This window comes from Maniola jurtina, chromosome 20 (genome assembly GCF_905333055.1).
Source record: "Maniola jurtina chromosome 20, ilManJurt1.1, whole genome shotgun sequence".
Taxonomy (NCBI): domain Eukaryota; kingdom Metazoa; phylum Arthropoda; class Insecta; order Lepidoptera; family Nymphalidae; genus Maniola; species Maniola jurtina.
The window spans coordinates 3,777,091-3,799,583 of NC_060048.1; the positions used below are offsets into that span (position 1 = coordinate 3,777,091).

The window sequence follows — 22,493 nt, forward strand, 5'->3', positions numbered from 1 at the left end:
ATCGCAATCATCTCTGATTGGTTGATGTTCGCTTACTATTGGCTACAATATATTGTTGCAACGAGAATATCATAAATTCAGCCAATCAAAACGATTGCGATTGTAATTGCATTTTCCCGCGATCGAGCTGCAGTATTCTTTATGATCTAAACCTTCAATAATGATTTCAGGTACTAGAAGATGAATCACCTCTTCAACAAGTAATAGACATGTTGCCGGAATTAGTTGAGAGTATTTACATGATGTGGGTTCTATCTAAAGGTTATCGAACGGACGAGACAATGATCCCTCTGCTCGGAAGAATATCTTGGGCTTTGTGCGATAAATTGGAGAGATTTCTCAATGTGCACAAATTGTTTGAGTAAGATTTAATTTATTCTTTGAAATCATTCTGCCTCAGCTTTTTTCTAATTAAAAGCAAGGTAAGTACCAAGTAAGTACCAAGACCACTCCTGCTGTGTCCCAAAACTAAACTAAGAACTCATGTTTTAACATGAGTAATCTCTGAAATGCATAAAGTACACGCTTCATTTTATTTTGTGTTTCTTTTAACCACTTTATATTTAAATGTGTATTATTAAGTTAACAAGTGTAAATAAAAAATTATAACACCCCCGACAAGTGAAGGTTACAGTAACTAGAAAAGAGCTGATAACTGTCAAACGGCTGAACCGATTTTCTTGGATTATAGCTAAGAACACTCACAATCAAGCCACCTTTCAAAAAAAAACTAAATTAAAATCGGTTCATTAGCTTAGGAGCTACGATGCCAGAGACAGGTACACAGATACACATATACACACGTCAAACTTATAACACCCCTCTTTTTGGGTGGGGGTTAAAAATATGTAATCTCTATTAGCATAAGGCATGTAAATGAAGTTCTTCTTTTACGTGGATTGTATCTAAGTGAATGCAGCTACTTATTGTTAAAGTCTATTATTTAAAAACTGTATGGACCAATTTTATTTCAATGACTATGAAAATTTCAGTAAATCAAACGAAGAGGTCCTTACACTAGCACGTTCAGGTCAGAAGATAATGGAAATGTGGCACATATTGTATAAGGAAACCCGACGTAATATCGAGATGAGTGGGAAAGGTGCGCGCTGGGAATTCGACCAGCCCCTTCTGTTCACACGCACTGACTATATCGGTACTGTTGCAAGAGACCTTGGAGACATAGTTCAGGTAGCAAACAAGTGTAAATTAAAAATTTTCAACACCCCCGACAAATCATTTTCAAATAAATAATTATGTATATCTAGGCAACGTCCATCTTGACAACTTGACATTTGTCAATTGACACTTGAATATTATGAACCTAAGGGTTATCTAACCTTCTTTTCTACAAGAAAACTAGAAAAGAGCTGATAACTTTTAAATGGCTGAACCGATTTTCTTGGATTATAGCTAAGAACACTCTCGATCAAGCCACCTTTCAAACAAAAAAAAAGTAAATTAAAATCGGTTCATTCGTTTAGGCGCTACGATGCCACAGACAGATACACAGATACACAGACACACAGATACACACGTCAAACTTATAACACCCCTCTTTTTGGGTCGGGGGTTAAAAATAAAGATTATTATTATTATGAACCAGATTTAACGTCGCTTTTATGACACCGCTTATTTATATTTATTGCGAGAGAGGCTTGCGTTGGCGACAATCATTCCTGAGAAACAGAACAATGATGAGTTCTATGGAGTGCACTTGCCTAGAAGATAACTATTCACTCTTGACTTAAAAGTGTTCAAGTCATAGATGGACATTATTATGACCAAACTATCGTGCCTCCGAAAATGGACCTTAAATAAATAGAAGTCCATTTTAAGTCACAAAGACGGAATAAGATAATAATGACCAAGCTTATGTGAATCTTAAGTTGTGAGGCCTACTAATCTTACTGGCATTCATAATATGCGACGCGCTTTTAAATAGTAAGATGAAATTAAAATGAATAAACTATTGCCACATTCAATTTGATTGTGTTACGTATTTCACTCACCGCTACGATTTTCTGTAGGTATTAATTGCTATGATTCCTTTTGAATTTAATATTGTGAACTTTCCTCGAGAAATAAAATCTTCTGATACTAAATCTAGTGTATATTGTCGAAGGTACTAATTGATTTTGAGCGAATATTTGGAAATGAGCTAAAGTCCATAATCAGTGATCCCACTCAAATCGACGATGTCCGTAAACGCGTCGAAAAACTTGTGTATCCCATACGCACGATAGATTTCAGTGTATTCGTATTTGACAATAAGGAGAACTGGGATGTAATTATGGGTGACTTTTGGAATGAAGTCAGGTATTTAGAGGAGGAGGCCAAGAATTATATCAACCAAAGCTTTAGCAATTTGCGGTAAGTATTTTAACCAATCATACTTTTTTTCGCACAGTTCCTTCGCACATTTTTTAAAGTTCATCATTGGTTTATACTAAATCCCTGCAGTAGAATCATGACACGTTATGTGTATAAACATTTTTATGGACGCAAAAAAAATCTGGGCTAAGTGTGAGTCGGACTTTCACAGTCGAAGGGTTCTGTACCATCGTACAAAAATAAAACTTAAATTCTTTTTGTGATCTAACCATAAATTCACGGGTTTCGGATTCTTCCCTTCACTTGTGCTTTTAAACTTAGGTACTTGCCAAACTTCATGATTCTAGATCAACGGGAAGTTTTGACTCTCTTGACGGGTTTTGACATACAGGGTTCATTTTTCTCTGGAGATACGGAACCCTAAAACGGCACAGAACATGGTATTCTGTACTGAAGCATGGTGTCGTTTCAGTGTTCTCTACATTAAGTTCAAATTATTCTTTATCTTAGATCATCTGAAGAAGCATTGGATGTTCTGCTAAAATTTTTGGAGTTCGATATAAGAGAATCGATCAGAAAGCAACTTGCCACAAAATTTGATTTCATCATGAGGCAATTCATCAAAGAAATCACGGTGATCGAAGACAAATTTACTGTAAGAACTATTGCTGTCATCAAGTTTTTAAAAAAAGGAAAGGTTTTTAAATCAAAAGTAATACAATTCACTACTCTTTCACGCAAAAACGAATGGACGGATTTGGTTTTTTGGAATAGAGATGGATTATACTCTGGATTAACACTTAAGTGACTTTTTATCCCGTAAAAATCCATGATGGATTTTTAAAAATCTGAAAAATTGACTCTAATTTAAGTGACTTTATTATTTCTATATTACCTACTGCTAATTGTTATATTATATCATCTTTAATATGTACAATATTGTGAGGTTTTCATACAAAGAGCAATATAGATTTTCTATGCTTTATCTTGTTATTTTTACCCGATTGCTCAAGAAGGTGGGTAATGTTTTATATTTTTATTTTGCAGCGTTTCCGCAAAAATCCACCTTTGCTGCGACACCATCCCCCAGTCGCTGGTGCTATCTACTGGGCAAGAGCACTTTTCAACAAGATGAAACAGCCAATTATGAAATTTCAGAAAGTAAGTACATACTTTCAGTAGTTCTATTAATATATCGATGCTATTAAATAGAACTTTGAGTCAAGTTAAATTGGGCTGACAGAACTACAAGATTAGATGCGGGGCAAGTTTCCACCCCTATGCCGTCAACATTAATACTACGTGTAAGAAATGATTTGCTTCATCATTCCTTACACGCATGGCTAGGGTTTGGAATGAGATCAGAGTTTCCTGCGAATTATAATCCGGGTATCTTTAAAACAAGAGGAATAGGCACCTTCTAGACAAACGTGCGCCATCTTAATCATCATCACTTCCCATCAGATGTGATTGTGGTAAAGTGTGCGCCTATAGTGAATGACAAAAAGTTGAAGTTGTTCATTTTTTCTAAATATCTAGTTTCCTTGGCATTAAACTCAGGTTCCAGAACTGAACGAGTGTGAGCAAAAGAAGACAGCATTTTTGCAGTACAAAGCGTTCTCTAAAGTGATCAAAGAGTACGAAGAAACCAAATATAAAGATTGGTTGCAAGATGCTTCAGACTTCGTCGATAATATGATGAAGAAGAACATACTGCATGTCGTATTCGTCAAAGAGGAAGGTAATATTTTTTTTTTTTCAAAAAAGAATATTAGCCATGTTAATCATGACTAATACCCCTCTTTCCCTTCCAATTAAGCGTAAAGCTTGTGCCAGGAGTGGGTACGACAATAGTGCAACAGGTGGTGTTTGATCCGCCGACCTTCCGGAATTCAGTCTGCTCCTCAACCGTTGAGCTATTGAGGCTCTAATATAATTTGTTCAGGCCTCATCCATCCATCTTAGCTGTGAAAGTATTTTTTGTTTCTATTACCTTTCACAGCTCTGCTGCTATAGCAATCCTTTCAAAAAGCATCCTGGCAACGGGCACGTCTCTTCCTCCTCCTAGCAGCGCTCTATCATAGGTCATAACTAATCATAAGGATCAAAATATATTGCACAAGTTTTGAGAAAAACTTGCCATATTTGCTCCATGTGTCAACTGTCATATCAAAAGTATAGTTTACCATGAGTTTACCTATGTGTTTCGATATAATAGTTGACACATAAAGCAAATGTAGTGTTCCTTTCTCAAAATTTATGCGCTATTCGTGGCTAATCTTTGATAATACCCTCTTGATGATAGATATTCTTCCTTGGCAGCCGTTTCTACGCCGTATGATAAGCGCAGTAGATGAAAGAGTATTTTACAGGTTACCCTTTCTAGATCTGGCACCTACAAAGACTCCTGGGATGCAGTTAACTGCAGCAGGTCGAGCTCATGTTGCCAAGAAAAAAGCCTCCGATACATCTATTAGACCTGTTGATATTGTAAACAAAGAAATTGCCCAGAAAAGGAAAAGAGATAAAGCTTGTAAGTACGGTCCTTAAAAGAAGTAACTCTAGCGCGCTCACCGGCTCTTTCCATACAAACGTAGTTTGGATCTCATTTAAATACTAACCAATCAAACTCAAAGGAATATTGTAGGTACGTTGGTGTGTCTGTAGGTTTCATATTTCCTTAAAAATGTGTAGTTTTAAAAGTTACTCCGATCCAAAGATTTGGAAGTATGTAATAGTAATTTGAGTCCCTAACTTTGAAGCTCGTCATTTTTATAGAAATGTGGAAAACCACAAACATTAATATTGGTTTTTAGAACGGGTCGATAAAATTTCATCGATTTGAATGGTTCATATTCAAATTAGAACCAAACCATATTTTTGAGAAAGGTGCTGGAGACTGCGCTAATGTTATTTCTCTTAAAATTTGAATTTGGTTCCGCCAAATTAATTTTTACGCGGGAATTTTTTTTGTCTTTTGCAGTAATGCTGATGAGAATTCCAGGGCAACACTATCAAAATGTTAAATCACCAAGTTCGACATCACTTTTAGCAAAGGAGGGATTGGTATATTTTTCAATAATTAATTTATTCACTCGTCAGCTCCATACTAAATAAATGCGAAAGTGTGTCTGTCTGTCTGCTACCTTTTCACGGTCCAACAGTTTAACCAATTCTGACGAAATTTGATACAGGGTTAGCTTATATCCCGGGGACGGACATACACGGAAAATACTAAATAAATGCGAACATGTGTCTCACTGCTAACTTTTTAAGATCCATTCGTTTAGCCGATAGCTTCCACCCCGGGGAGAGGGGCATAAGCTACTTTTTGTCTTGGAAAATAAAAGAGTTCTCACGTGATTTTTAAAACCTAAATCTACGAAGGCAAAGTCGTGTGCGCCATCACATGTATGTGCATCATGTATGTGTGTTTTGTACAGAGGTAGCTTGCAGTCCGGGCAAAGACATTGGCTGCTTTTATCCCGGAAAATCGAAGAGTTTCATGTGGACGAACTTCCAGGAAATTCTAGAGGATTCTAGAATTAAACATTATGTTAAACACATTATTATGTACTCTAAATATTTATTTCAGACGCATGTAACTTGGCGTGATATGACGGTCCATAAACTGATGCAAGAGTATGATTTGGAGTTTCAGCCCAATTTCGACAAACACATTTTCCAAATTATACAGGAAGCTGAACTGATGGAGAAATTAGGTAGTCCTATATTTAAAAAAAACACAAAAATCATTTTTGTTTTTTATTTATTTAAACATCTTTAATTGCTTAAATACTACGACAAAGAATATAACTCAAAATTTAGAAAACTCCCGAAACAAAAACCTCTATAAGAAAACTAGAAAAGAGCTGATAACTTTCAAACGGCTGAACCGATTTTCTTCGATTATAGCTAAGAACACTCTCGATCAAGCCACCTTTAAAACAAAAAACAAAAAACAAAATTAAAATCGGTTCATTCGCTTCGGAGATACGATGGCACAAACAGATACACACGTCAAATTTATAACACCCCTCTTTTTGGGTCGGGGGTTAAAAATACAGGATAGACTTAAATGGCGACCTAATCACTCTTTCTTGTTCAGAAATCATTTTCCGAGTCTGATATTTCTACATATTTAAAATTTTTGAATTTCAGGATTTCATCTACCATCCAATATCAGAGATTACTCAATGCAAAAATCTCGCCTTTACTACCAACTTGAATCTCTAGCAAGCGTTATAACTAAATACAATAATCTAAATAAGTCTTTGAGTCCCTCTGAAACACACCTGATGAAGAAGCATCTACTTGATATGGAGAGGCACATACTGCCAGGCCTTACTAGTATAACGTGGACGGCTTTGGGAATTAATGAATACATAAAGGACATTACTAAAGGTATCTACAAAACAATAACAAAAATCTCTTACTATACCTGAAAAAAAAAACAAAGATTAAAGTACGAAAATTGTATCGACTATGTTACCTTTTCATCCTTTACTTTCTTCCTTATCCCACTAATATTCGTGTTATAACAAGATAAAGTTGAAAACTAAAACCCGACTGCGATCGTCTTAATAAACGCTGAAATATTGGAGTAAAATTGTTTTTTCTGTCGCTTGGTATGTTTTAATGTTGTTGTATACTCTTATTTATGAGTTCAGAATTTTCTCCTCTTTCATTTGACATCCCACTCGATACAATAGCAAACAAAAATGTTTTGAGACCTCCACTTTTTTTGAAGTAAGACGAATCAATTGACACCTCATTCATCAAAATCGGTCCAGTAGTTTAGATACTACGGCAGAAGTGGAACACACAGAATTTGGATACAAACATACATACACACATACATAGACTGCTAAAATCATTACCCTTCCTTTTGGCTTTGCCGCAGTCGGGTAAAAATGTGAAAGTTTGGTTGTTTGTACCCGCTACAATAACTGGATGGATTTGGCTGGGAATGGAAATTACTTACGGACTATTTGTATTAACAAATAGTACATTTTATTCCGCGAAATAGAGTTCCCATGGGATTTTCAACCACCTAAATCACATTGACACAATCACACACCTATTACATTATAAAACAGATTTGTATTAATTTTTATGCATAAAAAAATAAATACACAAAATGTCGGGAAACATAGCCGTGTACGGAACCCTCGGTGCGCGAGTCTGATTCGCACTTAACTGGATTTTCTATAAGCCTAGAGCACGTATTTCCATAGTATATTTTGTAAAACAGCGAGTATTAGCACAGAAAAACGTTACGCGATTTTAATGTGATTTTATCTAGCGGTCCAATGGACGCTAGGCTTTATCATCCTGTATTTTGAAGGTGAAAACTCTTTGAAAGCTGTTTACCAACAATTGAAAATGGTTGAAAAGGAAATCCAGTCCTTGCTTGATCAGATAGCAGAGTTCGACTTGTTTCCACTCGTCCGACCGAAAAACTACGCTGATCCTGTATCTGGAGAGCCAGATGATACCTGGCTTTATCCCTGTAAGGTAAAATATTAGGCACATTAATGTTTATCGTCACTCTCATACTGATTGTACCTGCCCGGCTAGCATGGGCAGTAGATAAAAATTATATCCCCGATTATATCCACTGATTTCTATAACATCAGTGGATATAATCGGGGGATATAATTTTTATCTACTGCCCATGCTAGCCGGGCTGGAGTACCTAAATCGGCTGTGCCGTGGTAAGTTGCAATGCAAAACAATCTGGTGAGACGATCGACGATTCGGCGCGGTCTCCATTATGACTGCGTTTCTTCATCAAATTCAAAATTAATTTACTTCATGTAGAATAATATAATTAGTGTCTTTCATGCTATGTCTGTGACTTTACCACTGGTTCAGAAAGCAAATTCTACTGCGAAGACCCGGGAAGAAACTCCGAAGTTGCTCTTTTCAAATCATAAAGAGAATATTGTTATTATCAATGTAACTATTCACTACAGCATCTTGTGGGCAACTGAAAACTCAGCTTCCTCACAACTTTGTCACCAACGAATTCATCAATTGTATAATGGTCCGACTTATTGTACCTATCCACTTTGGTTAATAGTTTATCGTATTAATCTTATTTCGTAACTAGCTACGATATTTCGTAGCTAGTTACGAAATAAGATTAATACGAAAGATTAATACGAAGATTAATGCTTCGTCGATTCATAATTGGTTATTAATTAGCAATATTTAGGAATATACCTACCTATATCAGGAATAAGATGAATTTACCTTTTGTAACTGGTTACTAATCAAGAGTAAGGGTTCGTAACTGACTAAAAAATGAAAACTAGTTTTAATTTGTCAAATTGACTTGAAAAAATATTGTATTTTCTAAAATGTCTTCTTAAAATCCAGACTTACTTCGTTGAAGTTGAAAACGAACGGCTGGACCGCGTGGCGATGCTCTCCCGCCTGTACGATCGTATTGGACCCAACCTGATGAAGCTGGAGTATCTGATCCTGGGCACCAGCACTGGACGATCAGCTGTCATGTCCTCTTACTACACCTTCTGGGAGAAGAAAATTTTTAAATGTCTTGTGACGTAAGTTTATGTTACCTTTAAGGCTCGATGACACTGGGCTAATTTACGAGCTGCTAGTCGGCGAGTTTAAAAGCTAGCGAGTGAGCGAGTAAGCGAGTGTCGATGACATACAAAATATTCCACTCGCTCAGTAGCCAACTAGCTAGCGTGTTGACATTTTAGCTTTAACTGCCAAAACGCAGATGCTCGCAACTAGTTTACTAGCAGTGATGATGACACGTGGCTAGTTAACTAGCTTACAGGCGAACACGCCAGCGAATGGCGAGTAAATTAGCCCGGCTTTCTATTTTTCAAGCAGCGTTTTTACAATCTGATAATCAAAAGCAGATTGTGAAAAAGCTCGATGACACGTGGCGAGTTTACAAGTTACAAGGCAGCGAGTTCGCTAGCAGCTTGTAAACTCGCCCCGTGTCATCGAGGCTTTAGTTTTGAAGACCTGTTTTCTCTGGCGCAGTGGTTTTATAAGTGGACCCTCCCACTCGTTCGGTTCCCGGCAGGTATAATGCGGGAATTTATAATTTCTGAATTGTCTCTGGTCTGGTCTGGTCTGGTGAGTTGCTAGTGGCTACGGCCGTGGCTAGTTACATAGCCTATTAAAATAGCTTTGACTATATAAGAATTATTGTAAACAATGTTAAGTTGAATATAATTTTCAGTAGACGAACAAAATGTTGTAACTGCACTTCTAATGGAAATAGGTACTTTTCTTTAATCGGGATGTTTTTGGTCCACTAAATACAAATCTAAACTCATATCAGTCTCATAAAAAAACGGTCTAATCTGTGCTAAAAATATAATTCTTAGGTAAGTATAGTAAATTTTAACAGATTTCATTTAGTTTTTTACTCCTCCCGTAAAAATTTATTTGATTCAGTTACACCGTTTTGTTTGCCAGGTCCTCGTTTGATAAGCACATAGCTTAAGATTTAAGTAGATAAGATGGATGCGATTATCCATCTTATCTACTGGTATTTTGCAGATTGACCTTAGAAAACCTTCAAGACTTTCAATTAGCGCTAAGCGAAAAAACGCCTCTCTTCCAAGTCGACACTGTGTTGGTACCACCTGATATCACCATGCGCCCAACGCCTGCAGAAGTCTGCAATATCCTGGGATATAATATCAAACATTTCCTCAATAGGTATTATCTGCTGTTTTACTTCACATAAAAATATCTACATACAAAATCCATTTTCATTTTGAATAACAAAAAAAAGCCAAATAAATTGTGTAACTACATAGCTGGATATCACACTATCACACTAATATTATAAAGGAGAAAGTTTGTATGTGTGTGTGTGTGTGTGTGTGTGTATGTTTGTTACTCCTTCACGCAAAAACTACTGGACGGATTTGGCTGAAATTCGGAATGGAGATAGATAATATCCTGGATTAGCACATAGGCTACTTTTTATCCCGGAAAATCACAGAGTTCCCACGGGATTTCAGAAAAACCTAAATCCACGCGGGTGAAGTCGCGGGCATCGGCTAGTTAAACATACGTGTACACGTGCTTACGATTTGTAATTAAGACACATGGTCGTGTGTCGAAGCCAAGTTCGAACAAGAATCTTATAAGAATACAACTTACAATAAATTGTCGGTATAATCGTGGCTCATACATGCAATACAATGTGTGACCATCTTTATTCTTATTTCCATGTATTAAAACTTCTAGAAGGCCCGCTGGTCGCGTAGGGCCACGACACTGTATTTGATTTAAGCTTAACACTTATAGGAGATGGATTTAATCTCTGTATCACAATACACATAGTAGGTACATGCCAGTATTCATACCATCTGCTTATTCCGTTTATCTACCCTAAAACAGCCACCCTAGGGTGTATACTCGGGAACACTCCGGTTAAAAAAAAGTTATACAAATTATTGTTTGCCGTCCGGGTGGATAGTCAGATAGGTACACCATTCCGAGTAAACACCCTACGGGTGCTGTCTTAAAGTGGAGCTGTTTTAAAGACGGAATAATTTATACCTCTATGATTAAGCTTGAGGTAAAATTTTGATCCTAAGTTAACACAAACCCTGTCTCGTGTAACCCATTCTGCTTTTGTTGATACCTAAAGTTTAAAGTTGGTGAAGCATCTGGACCAAGTATAAAAGGATTGTTTTACTCATACTAACCAATATTCTTTTAGGTTAACCACATTTACTCGTTGGATGAAGAAAACGTGTCTTCCATGTCCGCCGCAAAAGGTAGCTGAAACTACTGGGAATGAATTCTACGTGTTTTCCTATTTCGAGGACGTACTGCGAGTGGTTCCAGTCAATGACGTTACGCTCCTGATACAAGATACTATTTACAGACTTACTCAAGACATAAATGTCTACATTCAAAAGTGAGAAGAAGCTTGTTCTTAAGCCTCAAGGCTTATTCCGTTTATCCACCCTAAAACAGCTAACCTAGGTTGTATACTCGTAAACGTGTGTTCCTATCCACTTCGGACTAGGAATTTATTAAGGTACATATGAATTTTCAGTCCGAGGTGGATAGACGGACACACATTTCTGAGTATACTATATATAATCTGATGGATAAACGGAATAAGTCTCACAAATTATTATTACATATTACATTAATACATAGATTATTATTTCAGACAAATTGCACACAGAAGCGCCCTTGATTTATTTGTTTATTAAAATAATGCTTGTTTGTGAAATCACCTCGTATGTGAAGCTAGGTGATAAATAAGAATTTTAATGTTTTAGAAAAATATAAGTACTTACTTACTTTTTACAGATGGCAAAAGTATCAGCATCTTTGGGCGTTCGACAAAAATCTCTCCTGCGAAAAGTATATTCAAAAACATGAGCAAATACAGAAGTATGATGAGAAATTCTTCTTTTTTGAGGATATCATAGCAGATTTAAATAACCACGTGAAATTTGTTGACATTGGTGCTATAAGAGTGAACTTACGTCCTATCATTCAACAAGTGCAAGCGCATGCGCAAGAGTGGAAAAATATACTTGGCCAATGTATCGCCTCGAAGACCAGGATGAATATGTATGATTTGAAAAATCAAATTGAGGTTAAGTACCTACTGAAATTTTAAAAGGCTATATCTACATCTTCCTTTATCTCAGCTTATAGGGTTTGCTTTCCTACAAAGCAGCTTAGCTACTTTGCACGGTCTATTGCATTGTGTTTCCATAAACATAACATCTAGTTAACAATTTATGAATAACTAGAGGAAGCCCGCGACTTCGTCCGCGTGGATTCAGGTTTATAAAGATCCTGTGGGAACTGTTTGATTTTCCGGGATAAAAAGTTGCCTATGTCCGTCCCCGGGATATAATCTAACCCTGTACCTTTTGTCAGAATCGGTAAAACTGTAAGGCCGTGAAAAGGTAGCAGACAGACAGACAGACACACTTTCGCAATTATAATATTAGTATGAATGCAATATTATGATTGCAGTCTCTTCGTACAACAATGAACATGAATATCAAAGGGCTCGAGGACTTCAAACTGGTGATGGCAACAATCACCCTCGTCCAACAAATGACGATAACCGCTGAAGTTAAATACAAGAACATGCAAGAAATATTTCACATGTTACGACAACATGGTATTGAGGTAATTTATTTTTGTTTGTGTAATTTGTAGTGACAGTTATTTTTTTTTCTAAAGTCAGAGTATAGACTTAAAAAAAAATAACTGTCACTAATAACTAATTGCAACCGTCTTTTGGTCTTTTCCTTCAGTACTAAGTTTTAGCGGAGCTTGGCAGCCCGTTTCTTTATAAATATTAACATGTTATTTCTCGCCAAACACTTGAGCAACCAAAGCTCCTCTTTGGAGGCAACATCTAGGAGGTTTTTGATGAGCAAAATAAATGCTATGAGTTTGAATATCTTGGGTTCCACATGATATGTCCCTTGGAACTTGCATGATGTCGACCAAGACGTTGAAAAGCAGAAAGAAGTGAGGCGCAGGACAAATTATTACATCTGCCCCGAAAACGTCACTTTATGATGACCTTTATGACCTTTATGAGAATTTCAGGAATAAGCATATGATCAAATTTCTTTTTTAGGTGCAAGATGATGATTTAACATTTGCCAAAAACCTAGAATCATCCTGGGGCAGTTTGTATCAGACTTCACTGTTCCGTGGCAATACTTTGGAGCAAACTAAAGAGAAGTTCTCCAAGATGAACGTCGTAGAAATATCCACGTTCCTTAAAGAGTTGGATGAATTCGTGGAGAAGTTTGATCGTGAAGGACCTGGTACAGTTGGAGAAGATTTGGATAGAGGACTACTGTTAATGGAGGTAGGTATTTTTTTTTTGATAAAATTCAAAGTAAGGAAGTAGGTATTTATTATTTTCTTTTTCTTCCACGGTTATCGATCTAAAAGAGAAAAAAAATGCCACCCTTTTAACGATATACTCTTTCGAATAATTACTACAAGTGTAAATTAAAAATTTATAACACCCCCGACAAGTGAAGGTTACAGTAACTAGAAAAGAGCTGATAACTTTCAAACGGCTAAACCGATATTCTTAGATTATAGCTAAGAACACTCTCGATCAAGCCACCTTTCAAACAAAAGAAACTAAATAAAAACCGGTTCATTAGTTTAGGAGCCACGATGCCACAGACAGATACACAGATACACACGTCAAACTTATAACACCCCTATTTTGGGTCGGGGGTCAAAAAAGGACGGCAAGAGTCTGTAAAAAACTAAGGGTTCCTTGGTGTATATGAACGCAATGCAAATACGCTGTGTGTGCTATACGCAGCGTCATACCGCCAATCAACCCGGCTAATGATTTAAACCGCCTGTCGATACCAACACAATTTACAAACCGTATATTATTATTATCAATGGTATTTGACTTCTTACACTGTGTAGCAAGAGACCGGATTACCAACCGACATTGGGGACAGATGTCATGACGGCGACATAGAAATGAATGTATTGTATCATTACCCAACTCCCGTCCCAGCTCTCTCCCCGCCCACATCTTATCCCTTTCCTTTAGTTACTATTGAAATATCAATGACGATTAGATAACGAGGTCTAATAATAATTATGATGTCATATAACGTGAGCGAAAAAATGCAAGTTCATTTTTCCAAAGAAAAGAGGGCATTAAAAGCGCAGTCATCTTCAGAAGATTTTGGTAAAAGAGTATTTTTTGGAGGCGCCGGGTATCGATCCCGGTACCTCTCGCATGCTAAGCGAGCGCTCTACCATCTGAGCTACGCCCCCGATACAAATTAAAACAAATTATTTGTACTTTATATTCGTACGCCGTGAAAGTACGTGACCTTTCACAAAAACTGCTTTAGTTTCGTAACATTCTTGCTTACTAAGTAACTATGCTAGAACTACTAAATAGCTGATCGACTTGTTCGTATATTGTTTTACGTATACTGACTAGCATTCGTAAGTATTTAAGGATATCTTTGTTATAATTCTCATTGCACTTTTTTTAATAAGAGTCTGCGTTGTAGAGATTAGCTACCTATAAAAAGTTTCTAAGTTCACGTATTTTTGGTCGTTCGTGGAATTCATACATTATTCAATTCCCAGGAACACAGGACCCAACAAGGGATGTGGGTAAAAAGTACCTTCAGCTGCGATTATTATTATTATTAATATTGGATCACAAAATGTTTATTGCCTTATCAAGGAGATTAATCTGTAAATAAGGCTTATTCTATTTATCCGCCCTAATACAGCAAACGTAGGGTGTATACTCGGGAACGTATATCGTAAAAATCCACCCCACCCACGGGTATTTTTTTTTTGGGGTGGATAGTAGTTTCCGAGTAAACACCCTAGAGAGGCTGTTTTAGGGTGGATATACGGAATATACAAATATTGATTGAATGCAATATTGCATTTTATATGTACATATCAGTATGTTTAAAAGGTCACGTACTCGAAATCATACTTAACTTTAACTTATTATAATATTAATTATAAGTAAGTACGTATTTCATATACAAATATATCAGGGGGCGTAGCTCAGATGGTAGAGCGCTCGCTTAGCATGCGAGAGGTACCGGGATCGATACCCGGCGCCTCCAAAACTATATTTTTATAGATATTTTTAACAAAATATCGTTAAGTATATTTCCGCGATCAGCTGTTTCAGGGTTGTTACATTAGAGTCTTAAACAAATAAAAGAATTTGTAAATAATAATAAAACGAGGCTCATTATTTTTAGTACATCCGTCCTAACTTCAGCTTGCCGAGATGTTAGGGGCACTAGTCAAAGTCAAAGTCGAAATCATTTATTCAAAGTAGGTACAATTGTACTCCTTTTGATGGTCGAAATTGTGAACGATGGTGGTGATAATTAATTACGTAACATAAAACTAAAGCTACGAGGGTTCCAAACGCGCACAAGTCTGAGTACCTAGCACTTTGTACAATACAATCTAATTTTACAGGAATATACCAAGTACTTTGATGAACTGGAATCAAGGAAGAGAACACTTCAGCAAGCAGAACAACTCTTCGACAATCCTCTCGCGGATTTCTCTACGTTCAACCGAGCGAAGTCTGACTTCCAAGCCATGGATCAGATTTACAAAATTTACAAGGCACAAAAGAACGCCAGGGAGCTATGGGCTAGGACTTTGTGGGTCAATTTAAATCCACAGGCTCTGGTTGACGGTATTGAGCAGTTCTTCAAAGAATATAGGTAAACACAGCCATTGCATTTGCAAAATAATTCATGCTGAATCTTGCGGAAATTATAGGTAATTGACTGGAATAGTCCAGTAATCCTATAGTAAAAATGGAGGGGAGAATCGATGCCAGATGCATAGCGCGATTTAGACGGCAACACATTCTTAGTTCTTACATCTAGGAATTGCCAAAATATGTATGAGATAAATTTAACGTTTCAGGAAGCTAGCGAAAAACGTTCGTCTCACTCCTGTTGGTGTGATGTTAGATACGAAAATGAAACAGTTCAAGAATGTAGTTCCACTTATGGTGTCACTCAAGAACGAAGCAATGCGTGAACGTCACTGGAAGGAGCTAATGGAAAAAACTGGTACTTATTGAAATAAAAATAGACAGATTTTTGTTCAAATAATCTTGTACAAGTGCTTTTGACGAATTAAATCTAGTTTTCATTTTACTAGCTTGCCCTAGCCCGCGACAGTTTCCATGAACTTTAACTTTCCTTGATAAAAAGTAGCCTATGTGTTAATCCATGGCATAATCTACCTCCATCCTCAGCTAAATCCGTCCAGTAGTTTTGCGTGAACAAGTAACAAACATACACACATAGGTACATGCACACAAACTTTTGCCTTTATAATATTAACACATATTAGTGTGATAGTCATTTATGCACCCCATTATCCTTGATTAGTAATCAGTTAAAGTTGATTAGTAAGCAGTAAAAAAAAGTTACAAAAATACATTTTAATCTTATTTCCGGATAAATAATATTTTTGATTAATAAAACCAGTTATGAAAAGACGAAATAATTAATCTTATTTCTCAGCTGGTTACGAAAAATTATTTACCAACATGGACGAAACCAAATAAATAGTTTACTTATATCAATTTTTGCAGGTCAAACATTCGATATGTCAGCGGACAGATTTACGTTAGAGAACATGTTTGCTATGGAGCTGCACAAGTATCAGGATGTTGCTGAAGAAATCGTCAACCATGCAATAAAGGTAAACTGAAATGCTAGAGCGAAGTCACAGGCATCATCTATAATACTCAATCCACGGAGAGAAGTTAATATAGAGCTTTCTCTGTTACGTAATCCCATACAAATGACAAAGACAAAGCAATTCATTTGCGTTAACCATTATGAGAGATTCCTTTTTTCTTTTTGAAGTACAGAACTAAAACCAAAATGCATATTTTTCAAAATTGAGTTACTGATGCTTTATTTATGTAATGTAACAGGAATTAGCGATCGAGCGCGGCGTACGAGACGTCCAAGAGACGTGGGCGAACATCGCATTCACGGTGACGAAGCACTTCAACCGTGGCGAGGACCGTGGCTACACGCTCAACCCATGCGACGAGATCATCGTGAAGGTGGACGACGACGCTATGGCTCTGCAGAGCATGGCAGCTTCGCAGTGAGTAGGAATTGGCAGTCGAGGGCGGTGTACGAAACGTGGGCGAACATTACGTTCACGGTGACGAAGCACTTCAACCGTGGCGAGGACCGTGGCTACACGCTCAACCCATGCGACGAGATCATCGTGAAGGTGGACGACGACGCTATGGCTCTGCAGAGCATGGCAGCTTCGCAGTGAGTAGGAATTGGCAGTCGAGGGCGGTGTACGAAACGTGGGCGAACATTACGTTCACGGTGACGAAGCACTTCAACCGTGGCGAGGACCGTGGCTACACGCTCAACCCATGCGACGAGATCATCGTGAAGGTGGACGACGACGCTATGGCTCTGCAGAGCATGGCAGCTTCGCAGTGAGTAGGAATTGGCAGTCGAGGGCGGTGTACGAAACGTGGGCGAACATTACGTTCACGGTGACGAAGCACTTCAACCGTGGCGAGGATTGTGGCTACACGCTCAACCCATGCGACGAGATCATCGTGAAGGTGGACGACGACGCTATGGCTCTGCAGAGCATGGCAGCTTCGCAGTGAGTAGGAATTGGCAGTCGAGGGCGGTGTACGAAACGTGGGCGAACATTACGTTCACGGTGACGAAGCACTTCAACCGTGGCGAGGACCGTGGCTACACGCTCAACCCATGCGACGAGATCATCGTGAAGGTTGATGACGATGCTATGGCACTTCAGAGCATGGCAGCTTCGCAGTGAGTAGGAATTGGCAGTCGAGGGCGGTATACGAGACGTCCAAGAGACGTGGGCGAACATCGCATTCGCCGTGACGAAGCACTTCAACCGTGGCGAGGACCGTGGCTACACGCTCAACCCATGTGATGAGATCATAGTGAAAGTGGACGACGATGCTATGGCTCTGCAGAGCATGGCAGCTTCGCAGTGAGTAGGAATTAGCAGTTTAGCGCGGTGTACGAGACGTCCAAGAGACGTGGGCGAACATTACGTTCACGGTGACGAAGCATTTCAACTGCGACGAGGACCGTGATTAGACGCTCAACTCGTGAGTCGAGATCATCATCAACAAAGTTGATGACGATGCTATGGCTCTGCAGAGCATGGCAGCATCGCAGCAAGTGACTTTGTCGTAACGACAAGAGCTATCAACGCTCAACACCGCTCTCTTGCAGTCTTTAAAACACTCGCGCAGCTTGCATAGGAATTAAATGTAGATATGCCTCGTCCGCTTCCAAGCGACCGGTGCGAGTTATCGCTTGTCTCACTAGCACCACGGCGATTTTTAAAAACCTAGTACCTGCCAGTCTTAAAACAACTAAATTTCAGGTTTATCGGGCCATTCCTGACAGTAGTACAAACTTGGGAACGACGTCTTTCTCTAATATCGGAGGTGATCGAGGAATGGTTGGCAACGCAGAGGAAATGGCTTTATCTCGAAGGAATTTTCGTTGGAGGCGACATCCGCACTCAGTTGCCTGAAGAGGCTAAGAAATTTGATGATATTGACAAGGCATTTAGAAAGGTATACAGTATACACCTATTTAAACAAAAACTAAGTACTTAGTCCAAGTTTTTTTTAATTGCAAGATAGGGTGGCAAGAAAAACCAGTGATGACGTTAAGTTTGGAGCGCGCTTGCCTAGAAGATATCTGTTCACTTTTGCCTTGTAGGTATTTACCTAAGTTATACATGGCAGGAAACATGGACGCTGGAAGTACATTCCACATTCTAGCGGGTCGTATCGGAAACGCTGAGCAAAAATATTTCTTACCACATAAGTATTTCGTATCGTTTGGATATCGACCACATAAGGATTCCAATGTTTGCGTTGTTTCGCTGTCCTATGGTAGAACGGTGCAGAAGGAATAGCCAGTATTAGTCTATGCTAACATCGATGTAATATTTAAACTTTTTGTTCTCCTTCTAGATAATGATAGACACTGCCAAACGGCTTATTGTAGTTGATTGCTGCACAATAAGCGGTAGATTAGAAGAATTAGTTAATTTGGGATTGGGCCTGCAGAAGTAAGTTATACTCGTATCAATCACACTAATATTATAAAGGCGAAAGTTTGTATGTGTGTGTGTGTGCGTGTGTGTGTGTGTGTGTATGTTTGTTACTCCTTCGCGCAAAAACTACTGGACGGATTGAGCTGAAATTTAGAATGGAGATAGATTATACTCTGGATTAGCACATATGCTACTTTTTATCCCGGAAAATCAAGGAGTTCCCACGGGATTTTTAAAAACTACATCCACGCGAACAAGTCGCGGGCATCAGCTAGTTAAAAATATTCCTCTTTATTCTCAAATATAGGGCTGTAAGAAGCACTGCCCCACGTTGAGCGCCAGAATGTAAGAAAGCGGGGAAAAAGTTCCACGTTGTCGACGGGTCGGGATTCAGCCGAAGCAATTCAAACAGCAACGTTGCGTGAAGACACAATGGATTTATTCTAGGTTTTACGGAGTAGAGTCCCTAACCTAGGTCCCACGCAGTGGAAGCAAAGGTCGGAAGCACCACTAGGCGACGAGAGTCGTGTCCCTTACGAACGTCCCACGAAGTGGAAGCGGACGTCGGAAGCGCGACTTTTACACGGGGTTAAGAGAGTCGTGTCCCATACAATTCGTCCCACGCAGTGGAAGCGAAAGTCGGAAGCGCGGCTACAAGGTGACCTCGTGTGTCGAGTGATCCGTACTAGTGAATCCATTGATTGAATCGATTTTTGATTGATAAACATTGGCTATGGCTGGGTCTTATAGTAGGGTTGGGAAATCTCCCTAGCGTCATTTACTTTTTTGCCAACCTATAGTCAGCGCCATCTAGTTCCAACTTGGCAAGGTACAGGGAGTGATGCGATCTATATTTCCCCAACCTATAATTAGCGCCAACTGGTGACGTTGTAGTGTTACAGGGCTATATAAATATTTCGTTTCTTGTTTTTAGGTGTCAAAAGTCGCTCAATGATTATTTAGATTCAAAAAGACGAATTTTCCCGAGGTTTTTCTTCATATCAACAGATGAACTATTGTCCATACTTGGTAGCAGTGAATGTAGTTGCGTACAAGAGCATATGATTAAGGTTGGAACTTAATATAAGTATAACAGGCCAAATAAACAGTCTTAAAATGAAGATAATAATATATTATCGCGAAGTAATTAAAACCATTGCAAACTACTGTGTTCATAATTTTTCCAAAAAAAACTTTGTCCGCATGAAAAAAGGTTTTATAAAAAAATCTCGGGGACACTATTTGATTTTCAGAATACAAAAAAAAAGAGATTTATGTTTTATTTAGTACAATTTGTACAATAGCATTACACTTTCCAGATGTTTGACAATATTCGAGCCTTAGACTTGTACGTGGATCATACGAATCGCCCTGTTGCAGCTAAAATGATATCAGCAGAAGGAGAGGTTAGGAGATTTTCCTTTTAATATAAAGAGTGCTATAAAAACGCTAGAAAAAACGAAAATAGCTGATAGTACTGATGATTACTGATAAGATACCACAAAAAGAGTAAAATACTGTATTTTTTAAAACTTCGCAATGTATTGCAAATAATATAACATCGGTAAAGGCCAACGAACATTACGTAGATAGGTGCCGCGTGGGGAATGCCACGTCGTAGGCGGGGCATTGACCCCGAGTTTTGCAACCTATACATTGTGGGTTTAAAAAATAATAACTTACTAAAACTACAAGTATGAGGCAAATATTAGTATTAGATTGTGTTTAGGTAGTTTAGTTTTCGCTAGCGTTCTAATTACTCGTATACTGTATTATGTAACAGCTGAAAGCCTAAGCGCAGTTGTACCTAGTTCTAGCCGGTTACAACTGGATGCAGTCAGTTTAGCCGTAACATATAGTATGAAAATATAATAATTTTATTATTAGTGTAATTACATACCTACATACTCTTATGCAGATAATGGATTTTCGCAACGTAGTATACACAGAAGGAAGGGTAGAAGACTGGATGAATTTAGTTCTTATTGAAATGCGGAACACAAACAAATTTATCACCAAATCAGCCATCTTCTATTATGGCAAGAATTGGAGAACACCCAGGTATAAGCAAAAGCCTCTTATAGCTTTTTTAACTAACATAATCTACTTTTTTATAATATCCATTTACAATTTAGGACGGAATGGATAATGGAGTACCAAGGAATGGTGTGTCTTGCTGCTAACGGTGTTTGGTGGACTGCTGAGACGGAGGAGACCTTCGTAAGGATCAGGAATGGTAACAAACGGGCAATGAAGGAGCATTTGCAGCAGCAGAATGAGCAGCTGGATGCACTTGTTGTTAAAGTTAGACAAGGTACTCCATAATAATTTAATATTATAAACGCGAAAGTGTATCTATCTGTCTGTCTATATTTTAGTTTTTCACAGCCCATCCACGAAGTACTGAGATAACTTGCATCCCAGGAACGAACATAGGCAACTTCTTGTCCCAGACAATTAAAGAGTTCCCACGGGATTTTTTTATAGCCTAAATCCACATGGACGAATCTGTTACATCACTTAGCTTATCTTTAATTTAGTTTACCACTTTGCCACATCGTACATCTCTGGTAAAAAGGCAGCGGTATAAGAAGACATTTCATCATCATCATAATCATATTTTGCATTAACTATATTTTGTCTCGAAAAAAATTTTAATGGATTGTTAGGGTTCCGTAGCCAAAAGGCAAAAAACGGAACCCTTATAGATCCGTCATGTCTGTCTGTCTGTCCTTTTAGATTTAAGTTCGAATGATCGTCTCAAGTTCCGAACTATCACGACCATAGACGTCCACGCACGAGATATTATAGAAGGCTTTGTTCGCGACAACGTTACCGAAGCCGCCGAGTTTGAATGGGAGAGTCAACTTCGATTTTATTGGCAGAAGGAAGATGACAACCTTTGGTTAAAACAGTGTACAGGTATAAAGCATTCCTATAATGGGTACGCGTATACTGAAATATGTAAAATAAATAAATAAATTTATCAATTAAAGTTTATTCAGCTCAACAAAATCACAAAAAAAAAGAATAAAAACAAAAATACAATTCATACAAATTATCAACTAAACTTAAAAATAGAAAATACTAAGACCAATATTGTGTCTGTGAGCTAAAAGTAGACTATTAATAATAATAATTAATTCATCTAAAACATCTTTTTGTAAATATGTAATAATCTCTTTTATCCAAGCCGCGCTACTCATTTAAAACAACCACCATTTGCTTATGACGTTTGCAGGATTGTTTGAATATGGATACGAGTATATGGGTCTGAACGGTCGTCTAGTGATCACACCACTAACTGATCGCATATACCTCACCATTACACAGGCTCTTACCATGCAACTTGGTGCAGCTCCTGCAGGTACTGATAAATTTTACTGTTTTCTATAACCAGAATTTGTACAGTCTCACGCAGAAAAATGAATACTTGGCTAGTAATGGCTTTGGTACGTAAAAAACAATGGCAGCCTTTATTTATTTATTTTTATTTATTTAATATG

At 38.0% G+C, this 22,493-nt stretch overlaps 1 protein-coding gene and 2 non-coding genes across 3 annotated transcripts in view; 2 read left to right on the forward strand and 1 right to left on the reverse strand.

Annotated features, from left to right (window-relative positions):
- LOC123875519 (dynein axonemal heavy chain 10) overlaps positions 1 to 22,493 on the forward strand; it is a 77,722-nt gene that overhangs the window by 15,494 nt on the left and 39,735 nt on the right. Inside the window, exons 14-42 of the mRNA XM_045921391.1 lie at positions 171 to 361; positions 993 to 1,191; positions 2,126 to 2,373; positions 2,845 to 2,989; positions 3,382 to 3,495; positions 3,895 to 4,075; positions 4,721 to 4,867; positions 5,318 to 5,400; positions 5,930 to 6,056; positions 6,496 to 6,738; positions 7,682 to 7,851; positions 8,719 to 8,906; positions 9,886 to 10,047; positions 11,063 to 11,263; positions 11,668 to 11,959; positions 12,349 to 12,507; positions 12,968 to 13,204; positions 15,343 to 15,596; positions 15,805 to 15,953; positions 16,484 to 16,593; positions 16,832 to 17,010; positions 18,304 to 18,499; positions 18,905 to 19,002; positions 19,922 to 20,057; positions 20,307 to 20,393; positions 20,906 to 21,048; positions 21,123 to 21,301; positions 21,727 to 21,909; positions 22,229 to 22,354. Of these exons, the coding sequence (XP_045777347.1) occupies positions 171 to 361; positions 993 to 1,191; positions 2,126 to 2,373; positions 2,845 to 2,989; positions 3,382 to 3,495; positions 3,895 to 4,075; positions 4,721 to 4,867; positions 5,318 to 5,400; positions 5,930 to 6,056; positions 6,496 to 6,738; positions 7,682 to 7,851; positions 8,719 to 8,906; positions 9,886 to 10,047; positions 11,063 to 11,263; positions 11,668 to 11,959; positions 12,349 to 12,507; positions 12,968 to 13,204; positions 15,343 to 15,596; positions 15,805 to 15,953; positions 16,484 to 16,593; positions 16,832 to 17,010; positions 18,304 to 18,499; positions 18,905 to 19,002; positions 19,922 to 20,057; positions 20,307 to 20,393; positions 20,906 to 21,048; positions 21,123 to 21,301; positions 21,727 to 21,909; positions 22,229 to 22,354 (4,927 nt within the window). The remainder of the gene's footprint in view (positions 1 to 170; positions 362 to 992; positions 1,192 to 2,125; positions 2,374 to 2,844; positions 2,990 to 3,381; positions 3,496 to 3,894; positions 4,076 to 4,720; positions 4,868 to 5,317; positions 5,401 to 5,929; positions 6,057 to 6,495; positions 6,739 to 7,681; positions 7,852 to 8,718; positions 8,907 to 9,885; positions 10,048 to 11,062; positions 11,264 to 11,667; positions 11,960 to 12,348; positions 12,508 to 12,967; positions 13,205 to 15,342; positions 15,597 to 15,804; positions 15,954 to 16,483; positions 16,594 to 16,831; positions 17,011 to 18,303; positions 18,500 to 18,904; positions 19,003 to 19,921; positions 20,058 to 20,306; positions 20,394 to 20,905; positions 21,049 to 21,122; positions 21,302 to 21,726; positions 21,910 to 22,228; positions 22,355 to 22,493) is intronic.
- Positions 14,079 to 14,151, reverse strand: Trnaa-agc. The gene has a single exon. It is a non-coding gene; the product is annotated as a tRNA-Ala (tRNA).
- Trnaa-agc lies at positions 14,903 to 14,975 on the forward strand. The gene has a single exon. It is a non-coding gene; the product is annotated as a tRNA-Ala (tRNA).